Source organism: Ailuropoda melanoleuca, chromosome 3 (assembly GCF_002007445.2).
Source record: "Ailuropoda melanoleuca isolate Jingjing chromosome 3, ASM200744v2, whole genome shotgun sequence".
NCBI classification, from domain to species: Eukaryota; Metazoa; Chordata; class Mammalia; order Carnivora; family Ursidae; genus Ailuropoda; species Ailuropoda melanoleuca.
The window spans coordinates 108,144,922-108,157,794 of NC_048220.1; the positions used below are offsets into that span (position 1 = coordinate 108,144,922).

Here is a 12,873-nt window from a genome sequence, read left to right on the forward strand (position 1 = left end):
ACCTCGAACCCTTGAGCTAAACTATTTGCACTGCCCACAACCACCATGCTCTATGGCCACTCCATCCATTGCTCATTTAAAAACTACTTACTAAGCACTTAGGTAAAAATATCTGGGGACCACCACAGAGAGAATAGAGATAGAAATAGGAGGACAAGCACAGTGCATGCCATGTTGATGAGCAGTGAGGAGGGAGAAAACGAAGAATAAGACTTGTTAAAAACATACCTTTCTACACAGTTATTTCTTTTCTTTTAGAAAGTCCATTCTGGAAGGAGCAGTGTACCTCTTTCCCTGGTGTTATATTTAAAACATAGCATTGGAATAACGTTTGAAGAAAATAATAGCAGGAATAGAGCAGTTAAAAATAATTACTTGCATGAAAGTAGTTCTCCCTTATCCCTCTAAGAGAGTGTTATCATCCACTGGAAAATTACCAGGTCAGCCTATATTTAGTCTAGCTCCTTGGGATATCTATAATTTTGTTAAGTTAACAAACATTAATGAAGTGCCTAAATGATAGAGTTCCATTTAAAATTCTACACGGTGCTGTACTGTTTTCAGTGTTCTTTCTCGTGTGCTGTGTTGGCTCAAGCACTATGGGGTATTTAGCGTCCTTGGTTCCAGAGCACTAAATGCTGAGAGGCACCCAGGCATAGGGTGAGAACCATTTCCAAATTTGCTCTATCATAAACATCTCAGGGAACAGCAACCAATTACAGATTCAAGGGCTCCCCACCCTCCGCCTGATTCAGAATCTCTATTGGAGGGACCTGGAAATCTATATATTGAAATAAAAGCCCCAGGCGATTCTTAAAAACAGACAAATTTAGAAAACACTGACTAGGCTCTGGATCCCTTTTCTTTCTTTGTCAATGTGACCCCAATTGCTTTTAGTCAGCCAGAATTTGGTTACAGTCTGAGGTCACCTGACGAACACCCACCTGGGTCTCTGCAATGCCAGTGAATAAGGACAAAAGAAATTTATGTCACTAAATGCGATTGACAAGTAAGAGGGACAAAGAAGTACGCTCAGTATGCCATCTTAACTAGAAATGTTCCAGATGGAAATATTGTCTCCAAAAACTCGTGCGCCTTAAATGACTTTTTATTCATTGTACTAAAAAGATTATTCTACAGTTCATTTTTTATCGTGACAAAGCTTTTTGTCTTGCCACAGGTGCACTTTTGAAAAAATATGCTCTTGCATACCAATTCACCGGGCAAGGTAAAGTTTCTTAAGACATGGCTTCAGTGAGCAAAAAAATAGACTTGTAGAATTTTAGAAATAACCAAGTAGACCTTAGAATTGGACAGTGATATTGATTCACTGATGAAGTTTTTAATTTTTTTAATTGTACATTTTAGTTTCTTTATGAAAGGTGAAGTCAGGATGTGTTTAATTAACATATGTAGAAAACGTGTCCATGGGAATGTTCTCAAAGATACTTGTAATACATAAAATAATCCTCTTATTTACTGATACCAGGCATTGCGTAAGTACCTGACATTTTATAGGGTGACTGACCACCTCAGTCTGCTCAGAATGTCCCAATCTTAGCACTCAAAATCCCGTATTGCAAGAAACTTCTCAGGCCTGGGCAGACCAGGCCTGTTGGTCACCCCTATACCTTCATCTCACTTACTCTTCAAAACAACCATATGTGATAGAAACTATAATTATCCCATTTTACAGATGGGGAAACTGAGGCATACAGGTATTATGCAAACTGACCCTAATCACCAGACTATAAAGTTGCAGAGTTGGTACTCAAACCCCTGTTTTGCTACATTTATTTGCTCTCAAAGTCTACTTTACTAACGACTCTTTTTTTTTTTTTTTTTTTTTTTGCCAGGAAGCTACAATCCTTAGAGGTTCAGCTATTTCTTCCTTGTCCCAGGGATAAAGTTTATTTATGGACTTAGTATCAAAATAGCCTATTTAGAATTTCCTGACAAATTAAAAATCAGTTTCCTGAGAATTTAATTGTATCCCATTGAGCAGCAACAGACAATTAAAGCCACATAGAGTTCTCTAAGACTTTGAATGTTGCTTGGAAAACTGGGTTTGGGGAGACAAAACAAGGGCATGGGGAAATTTCACCCTCTGGAGGGGCAGTGTTTCAGGAGAATGGTATGTGCCTGACAGCTGCTTTGAGGAGCACAGCAACCCCAGTGTAGCATTTCACAGAGGGAAGTGATGGTAGCTGTCACATCCAGTCAACTCCACCAGGGGAGGGGAAGAAAGGCGATATGCTTTCCTGGCCTGCCATTCAGCCAAGACAGCTCATTTGATTTTCCTCACTAATAAATTCTCTGAGCTTAAGTGAAGTTCTGGGCTGCATCTACAGTTCAAATTGGAAAATAATTTGCAATACACTGAAATTTAGATTTTTAGTAAGTCATTTGTGCTTACTGCATTGTATAGAATCATAACCTCTTGACTTTGTTGATCCTGAAAGTTCTGATTTCTTTGGAATAACTAAATAGAGATGGGATATATTCATCAACTGAGTAAAATACTTGCTTTCTGCCGGTATTGTAACATCCTTTGTAGGTACAGCTAGGACTTTATTTTAAGACACTGTGCTGACCATTTACTAAATGTTACATTTATAGAATATTTTAAACTATAATTTCTATTTCTTTCCTAATTATAAAATAATTTGTCTTCTGTATTTCTACAGTGAGATATACTCTAAGATCCCAATTATATAATCACTTCTGATATTTTTAGATTACCCTTTGATTCTTTCTTCCCTGCATATAATAAATTATGGCATATCCATATTATGGAGCAACATTGCCATTAAAATCATGTCCTAGACAAAAACATATTGACATGGAAATATGCCCACTGAAATTAAAGGTGGGAATTTTGTACAACTTTTGTAACTTGCTTTACCTCCTTAGTTTTAGTGAGCAGTTTTCCATTCCATTCAATATTTTTCTAGAAGATGATTTTTAATGGCAGTATAGGATTTTATAATATAGATAGACTTTAGTTTGCTTAACAAATATCTTATATTTTCAGTACTTCAAATTAAAGAATGCCTCACAAATTTTTGTGCAAGGTTTTTATTGTGTCATTAGAGTAGATTCTTTAATTCTTGCTCTTCCACTTCCAAAATTATATCAAGAGCCTTAATTCTACTAACAGAAAGATTGTGCTAAATTTATGGTACAAACCAGCAGCCAATGTTTTGTTTCATTTTTACCATACTCAGCAATACAGAAAATCATGCTTTTTTCTCAAACACAAACTAGACAAAATCCAAAAAATTTCAAATATTTTTTAATTCATAAAATTTCCTTTTATGTTTTCCTGGTTTTTGTTGTTGTGTTCTTGTTTGTTTGTTTAAAAGGGGTCTTTCTCATACCAAAAGAAGAATGTATTGGTGGATACATCATTCAGAGTTCCAGAGGGAAACAAAAGGCATGCTCAGCTTGGATTTTCAAAAAATGTATAATAAAGTGATGATTAACAGAGATGTGGGCAGAGCTGAGGAAACAACAAAAATAATGAGGCACTATGGTGTTATGATTATTATGATTGCCAATAAGAAATTCATATTTGGTCTTCACCCCAGTTTCTGGCACAGAGCTCCTAAGACCCTTGGAGTTTTCTAAATGTCCAGGGCTTCAGAGGTGTCTTTTGTTATGTTAATGTGACTTTTGGAAAGCCCCTAAGTAACCTAAGGATGGGGGCCTGTTGCCAGGAGAGCCAACCATGTGATTAGAGAGTTGGAACTTTCAATACCACCCCGGAACCTCTAAGGAGGGAAGAGTGGCTGGAGATTGAATTCAGTCACCCATGGCCAATGATTTAATCAAGCATGCCTATGTAATGAAGCCTCATAAAAATCAAAAGTATGTGGTTCAGAAAGTGTCTGGGTTGATGAAAACCTGGAGATTTGGGGAGAGTGGTTCACCTGGAGAGGTCTTGGAAGCTCCATACCCTTTCCCTATATCGTGCCCTTTGCCTCTCTTTCATCTGGCTCTTCCTGAGTTATATCCTTTTATAATAAACTGGTCATCTACTACATAGAATGTTTCTCTGAGTTCTATGAGCCACTCTAGCAAATTAACTGAACCCACGGAGGGGGTCTTTGGAACCTCCAAGCCATAGCCAGTCGGTCAGAAGTACAGGTGACAACTTGGGTTTGTGACTAGTCTCTGAAGTCAAGGTAGGAGGGCAATCTTGTAGGACTGAACCCTTGACCTTTGCGATCTGATGTTGTCTCTGGGTAGAGTTGTTAGAATTCAGCTGAATTGTAGGACACCCAGCTGGTGTCACAGAGTTGCTTGGTGGTACTGGGGATAAAAAAACCACACATTAAAATTGGTGCACAATTATAGGCACCCAGGGAACAGGAACAGTGGGAAGCCATTACCCTGCTGAGCCTGAAGAAATAAGGGAAAGGAAATAGAACTACTTTCCCAGTGTGGGATAGAGCCCCAGTGGGGACAGGGTATGCCTCATCAAAGCTGTACATCAGAGCAGCCCCTGCCAGCACCTGGAACAAAGCAGCAAGAGTCAGAGAAATCTACCCCAATATCTTTTTCATTCTACGTGCTGCTCTCTTGCCGGCCCTTTCCATTGGGTGAATCCAACCTGAAACCAGAGAACAGTCCTCTGGGACACTGAACAGGGCTGACGTGAGATAACTGTTCATCCACCATTTTACACCCTCCTAAATATTATTCAAGAATGAAGCATTGTAGGGGCGCCTGGGTGGCTCAGTCATAAAGCGTCTGCCTTCGGCTCAGGGCGTGATCCCGGCATTGTGGGATCGAGCCCTGCATCAGGCTCCTCCGCTGGGAGCCTGCTTCTTCCTTTCCCACTCCCCCTGCTTGAGTTCCTTCTCTCACTGGCTGTCTCTCTGTCTGTCAAATAAATAAATAAAATCATTAAAAAAAAAAAAAGAATGAAGCAGTGTAAAGATTAAGAATTTTCCACTTACAGGGGCGCTTGGGTGGCACAGCGGTTAAGCGTCTGCCTTTGGCTCAGGGCGTGATCCCGGCGTTAGGGGATCAAGCCCCACATCAGGCTCCTCTGCTATGAGCCTGCTTCTTCCTCTCCCACTCCCCCTGCTTGTGTTCCCTATCTCTCTGGCTGCCTCTATCTCTGTCGAATAAATAAATAAAACCTTTAAAAAAAAAAAAGAATTTTCCACTTACAGATCCTTGCAAAAATAAGGTGCCTTAGGAAGAGACAGAAACCCAGAAGGAAAACTGCAGAAAATAAGAAACAGACAGGAGCACACAAATGCATTAAAAAAATTTCAGTAGTGGGATTTTAACAATCAATAGTTAAAGGTAAACCTAAAATTAACAATGGCAGCGAGATGGGGAGGAGGATTCAATAGGTAGTAAGGACACAAAAGTTCTAGAAATGCTCAGGAGAATAGAAATGTTAAAGAATATTAAATGTCTATGTTTTTATGCTTTTATTAGTTTCCTTCAAACATGCATATTAACCTATACATTGTTTAACAATGTTTAAATTTTAACACCTTAAAGATCAAGAGAAAAAAACAAGGAAGTAAGCTTAGAAAACCTGATGGTCCAAAGACAGAAAAGGGAAAAAAGCAAAGGGAAACCGTGATAAATAAAGACATACAGTAAGAAATACATCCAGATATTTCATGCAATAAGTAATGGAGTTAAATTCATCTTTTAAAAGTCAGATTATCAGACTGTATTTTTTAAATCAAGCTACATGCGACTGCTTCCAAGAAACAAATTTAAGACAAAGCTACATTGAATATATAAGAAAAAAAGGTGTCAGAGGGTAAAACAACAAAATGATATTATCAGACAAAACAACTTAATGCAAAAAACATTACATGGAGCTAGAGTGGGCCTGCATAATAATATAAGACATAATCCAACTGAAATAAATTATAAATGTATAATCACATAACAACAACCTGGAAATATGCAAAGGAAAACATGGAAGAGAACTTTTTTTTTTAATTTTCAACTGTCCTTCATACTGAAAGATGCCAATCTGTGTGTTTTTAGTTGCCATAAACAAAAAAAAAAAAAGGGAAGACTTTTTGAACCAACAAAATAACAAAATTAATTACATATATGCATATCTATATATATATATACATATACTCCAAGTAGAAAATATACATATAAATTATTTTCACATATACGTGGGACATTTTTTAAAAATAACTATGCACCAGGTCATGAAGAAAATCCCAACAAATTACAAAGAATGGGATCATACAGACCATTTTATTTTACTACATTAGATTTTCATTGTACTTGTCCTTGAAGTTAGAAAGACATTAATAAACAGGATTTTCTATTACATATACACATGCATGCTCTTGTGTATTAAACAATGCTGGGTAAATGTAGAAGAAAACATTTACTTAGAATCATTTATTTTTCAAATTTAAAATACTGTCTCACATTTTGGGGAGCACATCTGGCCAGTTCAATTGCTAAGACAAAGAGTTAGTTTCAAAATGTAGCATGGAGCTGTAAATTAGCATGCCAAACCAACATTTTTATTCTTCTTTCCAACTAATTATTTGAGAATCTCTGAAGGGAACAGTGATGACTGGTGAAAAAGAGATTTTTGTTAAGCTTGAGGAAATGACATGGCGTATTTTTTCCCCCTGAGGTTGTATGCCATTTGTGTTTTTTAAAATCACTTTTTGTATGTGCTAAGGACCACTGACAGCACTTTTCAGACAATCACAAGTAGATGAGAAGTAAGGCAAGAGCACGTTCAGGATCCCAGTGCAGTTTGGACTCAGGGAAGTCAATGGGAACTAAAGTCTTCAACTGGTGTAGCAGACACATAAAAGTTCGAAGCAGAAGGCCAAGAAAGAATTCTTGAGATGGCTTTGTTGCAGAAAGATGGTTTTATTAAATTTATTATTTATTAAAGCACGGGGACAGAACCGTGGGCAGAAAGAGCTGCACTGGGGTCATGAGGAGTGGCCCATTATATACTTTCAAGTTGGGAGGGGGTTAGGGATAATGTAAGTCTCTAAGGAATTTTGGAAGCAAGGTTTCCGGGACCTTGAGGGGGCTAGCTATTGTTGGGAAAAGGTCATTTATTACTGTCTAATAAAACCTGAGTCATGAAACCCTTCTGATGTATATCAGTGGGTCATATGCTTGGGGAATGGTTGCCGATGTATATCTTGGGGAGTAGAGATAAAGGAAGTTTCCAAAGGAATTTTTTTATGTCAAAGTAGACTTATAGGATTCTGGAGGATCAGGCTAAGATTGCCTTTTGCCCTTAGCAAAGTATTAACACTGAGGCAGCTGAGTTCCTAGAGGAATGTCACTCTGCCTGTTTCAAGGACTTGTCAATGGGCTGTAAGTAGTACGGAAATTCAATAATTTTTCTTCTGCCTTTGTTTCCCACATCACAATGACTTCTGGGCTCCCAGGATAAGAATCAGGGAACTTAAAACAAAAGCAAATCTTTGATCCACACTCTACAAGAAAAGAAAAATCCTGGAGAAGTTTAAGAGAACTGACTTTGCACTTAAGCCAATAAAAAATTAGATAAAACTATACGGCGATATTAGAGTCCGTAAAATTTGAAGGCAGTCTGGAGTACGTACAGAATAGATGCTGTAGGACTATGTGATTTGCCTGGCTCCGCCTTCCCACAGCTCTGGATGTGGGGTTGTGGTGGCTACAAACCCTGTGTGCCTTTCCATCTGCCTTCTTTTTTCTGAGGGTATCACCTGCCTCACAGACCACGCTGCTGCCGGCAGAACAGCTGCTAAGTCTCCTAAGGTGGCCAGAGGCCAGGCTGAAACCCTGAGGCTCTGTTTCTCACCCTGAGTGAGCCCTAACCATGCTGAGTCTTCTTTTGCTCTCAGCGTGGATGAAATGTCACACCGTGGGCTAGGGGGGTCTGGTTTTCTGAGCAGCCACTAAGGGTATGGATGATACACCCCAGAAGTGCAGGAGAGTCTATATCCTGTGAGCTAAAACCTTGACTAAGGGGGAACAGGAAATAGCAGGGACCAGGCAAGCAAATTCTCTTTTTCTTCCCTGTGGATTGCTTTAAGATTTTATTTCTTCCCAAAGAAGTTCCAGGTGCTAAGCCAACATCCTTGTCAAGAGCCCGCTGAGTCTCTTCATAGCTCATTGTGAAGTGGTGGCCAGCATGGTAACACATCACCTCACTTTGCCCCCCGTTTTTTTCCTCGCCTCTTTCCCTCTATTGTCTCACTTTTACCATTCTGGCCTTGCACTTCCCAAATAAAGTATCAGCACTTCAATCCTTGTTTCAGGCTGTATTTTGTAGGAAAGTTTTTCTGAAAGAGTTGTAACAACAGTACTCAGTTTACAGGAGGGCTGGATATTTTCTCCTTGCCCCCAGAAGTAGTCACTCTCCACTTTTTTTCCACCCTGCCCCCTGCTCTGAAAGGCTATGGAACTATATCAACAGGGTGCCCATACCCTCCAGGTAGCACTCAAGTCCCACCAGTCGGGTGCCCTGGTAGGAAATTAGAGGGATAAAGTATTTATTCTCCTGGTGCCAGGGAAAGATCACCTGGGGCTGCTTGTATCATCAAAAGAAAGTCACAGCTGCTGGTCTCATCCATCTGACTTTCTTGTTTTCTGAGCCCTGCTTTGGACCTAGGGAACAGAACGGCTCCACACTGCTACTCTCAGGTTATACTCTATCTCTTGCAGCTCTTCTTCACCTGCCCCTCCTTTGGAATGTATCTCTTTTTAAATAAATTATTCCAATTTGAATTATTCTAATTTTGACACTGCTGTTTCCTTTGGGGGAACAGCAGTGAAAAGGAATGCTTAAATTATAACATGTTTTATCTGTGTTGGAATAGGGCATAGCCATTAAAATCAGTTAATGTTTGGTAGTAAAAGCAAGTGATGCACTTAAAAAAAAAAAAAAGACAAAAAAGAAAAAACCACTTAAGAAGTCAAGCAGTCAGAGTTCTGGAGAAAAACAATTCCATCACCTGAAAGGGACTTCAGTGAAGGGACCGTTGATGGGAAAGCAGAGTGAAAGGAATCAACAGGGGATGGTGAAGCATCAGGGACAAGAAAGGGCAGAAAACATGGTCACCCCAACTGCTGACCAGGCAAAAGGAAGAAACAGCATTAGGACACCCGTCCCCAGTCCAAGTGGGAGGCCTGGAGGAGTGGCCACTTCTCCAGAGGTGTAGTCCTGGAGGGACACAGGCCTGCCAGTGCTTCATCCCCAGCAGGTTGGCAGAAGAAAATGCCCTGACTGTTCTCCCGTCCTGCCCACCAATCTTCTCTCTCCAATCTCTGGTCTCCAGTCAGCGCTCCCATTGTTTGAACCCAGTTGGAAACTAGAGTGATGGTGGCCCGTGGGGGTGAGTCTGCTTGGGCTCAGAGTGGGGCCGGCAAAGGCAAAGGATGGGTTTGGGTTGGTACGAAGTGAGACAGGCAACAGACAGTAACCAGTACGATTGGGGTATCAAACTCCATGCAAATATAATACTAATTTTGTGAAAAATGATACATGTATTTATGCATAAGGGAAAACTGAACTAGAAATTTAAAGTAGCAACCTCATAGTAATAAAAGAATAAGAAATGTATTTTTATTTGTTATAGTGTTTTGTATATTTTCCAAATCAAAAAATGGTTGTGTAATACTTTAAAATTTATCTTAGAAAAAACGTTAATTGGATGATGTGGTTATTTTAGTGTTCATTTCTAAGGAAAAGTTTCTGTCAGTGTCTCCTCATGGTAAGAATTTTTTCTTCCTGGGCGACTGGGTGGCTCAGTCATTTGAGCGTCTGCCTTCTGCTCTGGTCATGAGCCTCGGGTCATGATCTCAGGGTCATGGGATCAGCACCATGTCAGGCTCCCTGCTCAGTGGGGAGTCTGCTTGTCCCTCTTCCCCCTCCCCCAGCTCACGCACGCATGCGTTCTCTCTCTCTCTCTCTCTCTCTCAAATAAATAAATAAAATCTTTGGGGGGGTGGGGGGGAGGGGTGTCTAGATGATGGACATTGGGGAGGGTATGTGTTGTGGTGAACGCTGTGTATTGTGTAAGAATGATGAATCACAGACCTGTAACCCTGAAATAAATAATACATTATACATTAATAATAATAAAAACATAAAATAAAAATAAAATAAAACCTTTAAAGAAAAAAGAAGAATTTTACTTCCTGAATTTTCCCAGAAGTAGGATCTCATCTAGAATAAGGTTAAGGCCAAATGAGAGGGATTTTTTTTGTTTATTGATCGGTTTCTCAAAGCACTACTTTGTTTTCACACCATCCTGCCAATCATTGAGAAAGAATAATCTAATGTGGGACAAATGGTATCCCAGCTCTAATCATATTAGATGGAATTCCATTAATTATGATCATCTTTGTAATGTAGCAAAGCTGGTCTGTGATATTCACTTCGTCAAACAAAATTTCTTAAGATGCATAAACCTCAGTGAATAAGTATTAACGTATAACTTCAAAATCCTTTCAATTTAATTATATAGTAAACAAATCTCTCTGGTCACAATTGCTTTCAAAACTTCTTTCAGAACTGTTTGATTTCTTTTTCTCTTGCTTTGTGTCACTTGCGTTTTCACTCGAACGACAAAGCACTGTGGAGGAGCACTGGGGTGTCATCAATGGCCTGCTTCCACCCCAGCTCTTTGCACACCCAGCCCCTTCTGTTCCCAGCACCAGGCACAGCCTAGCCGGCAGCACACGTGGGGTGCGGGGTAGGAGCAGCTATTTCCTCCCGAGAAATATTTAGCATGTACAGAATGAGATAGCAAATCTTTGGAATGTCACAGAGCAGCTGTTGATGACAGTATTCCTAAAGCAAATCCTTAACCTCCACCAATGTCTCAGCCCTTCTCAGCCCCCATCCAAGCTCTGGACTGGGAACTTTTGCTACCTGCCAGGCTATTTAAAGTTAAGGATTATGCAGAGAGAGAGCAGATGCAGTACATTTTGCCATCTACTGAAATCTAAAATTTTAAGTAGCATCAAAGAACGTAGAGTAAAACTCTTTGAATTCAGTAAGTACACGTTTTAAAGTGGTTTCCTAAACTTAATACAAACTTATAAGAATATGAGTCAACACATATCTTTGTAATATTGCATAAATACCCACAGAACATATGCTGTTGTTAAAAATATGTTCAAACAGGACTCAGATCAGCCTTTTAAAAATAAGCTACATATTTAGAACTTTTTAAAAATTAAATTTACATCTAAAAAATTCCAATATTATGTTTAAGGAAGTACAGCTGTAATGAATCATAAATATATTTCAGGCCCAATTTCTAAGTGCTGTATTTTAACCTTCAGATTCTATACTTACAAATTCCACTTTAATTAAAATTCATTGAAAAGTTTGTCGAGTGAAGGGAATCACAACTTTTTTTAGCAATATAAAAAGGTTTCATAAAATGGATAAGAAATTCCTACGGCTCTTTTGCCATCAGTTATTACAAATGCAGTTTCTGGGGCATTTTTTTTTTTTTGGAGTAATGAAGAAATAATTCTGAGTCTTCACTAGTATCCAAGTCATCCCCTAAACTTTCAATGTTTCAGGTGTAAGAATAGCATCCCTTTGAGCTATAGGAACATTTAACAATTTTCCTTTCTTAGTAAGAATAACAAACACAATCTCAACATACCAGGAACTATGTCTCTATTTTTAATCTTCATAAAAATCATTTCAAATGTGGTTAATACAAACATCCATCCCTATGGTACCATTGGCTGAACTATAATCTTCCTCCTGCTATATGAACAAGAACTGGTAAGATGTCACTTAGTCCCAATGGGCTCCTTTACTTCCACCACCAGAATTCCATCGTGACAGAGGATGGCAGACAAATCTTTGGTTTCGATGCCATCTGGCAGTTTGTACTGTCGGGTGAAGCTTCTTGAGATAAAACCATGCTCATCCATTCTGGTTCCGTGCTGAGCCTTGATCAGCAGCCAGCCTTCGAAGGTCTGAATGATGATATCTTCGGGGAGGAACTGGACCACGTCCAGCAGGATCTGGAAGCGGTATTTGCCTTCTCGGGTCGGCAACTGCGCCTCTGAGTCCACCGGAGGAACCTGGGCCGCCCTGGCTTTTCTCAGGTCCACAGTGGTTGGCCCCGGCAATGCGTATAAAGCGTGATCCAGCCTGCAGTCTTCCAAGCCTCGAGCTTCAAACTCCTCCTCGTAGCGCACTGGAGTCTCAATAAGGTGCCTCAGGATGATTTTTGCCATGGTTGGAGGCAAAACCAGTCTCGAACAGCTTCCCTTCAGTCTATGTTCGGTCAGGGGCGAACCCTCCCAGTTGCCTACTGACTAGTTATCACTTGGAACAGCTATTCCTTGTAACCCTGCGCAGACGCAACTACTTAATTGGGCCTGAAATATACCACCACACACCCACTCTTGTCTTTTCACACACGCTGACAATGAAAAGCTATTTATAGGGCATGGTTCGAAGTTGCATTTAGCACACAGTCCGCTCAAGCCGCCCAGGCAAGGATCGTCCTTACATTCTCAGTTATCCTTGGCAAGTGTGTCTGCTTTGCTTGCCTCAAGAGAAAAAGAGAATTGGAATCAGAAACAGCATTTAAAAAAACAATCTCTGAGTGAGTATCTGTCCTTGTGAACTGCAGTGATCTAAGGGACTGTGGCTTCTTTGAACAGTCCAGAGATGTGCACTCATCTTATGAGCTAAGACTGCATTCGTCCTTGTCTCCAAGTACAGAGCTGAGAGGGATGAATGTAGCTCTAATTGATTAGGAGTTAAGACACACACACAGATACTCAAATCTCAGACATGTAACCAACTCTCACCCCTCCGTCCTATACATTTTCTTTTCTTTCATCTTTTCATCATCTGTCCTTAAG

The 12,873-nt window shown here is 39.8% G+C and overlaps 1 protein-coding gene across 1 annotated transcript; it reads right to left on the reverse strand.

Annotated features, from left to right (window-relative positions):
- Positions 1–11,784: 11,784 nt before the first annotated feature.
- On the reverse strand, positions 11,785–12,237 carry HSPB3 (heat shock protein family B (small) member 3). Its single transcript, XM_002927469.4, has one exon. It carries the CDS (start codon positions 12,235–12,237, stop codon positions 11,785–11,787), a length of 453 nt encoding a protein of 150 aa, XP_002927515.1.
- Between the last annotated feature and the right edge of the window lie 636 nt (positions 12,238–12,873).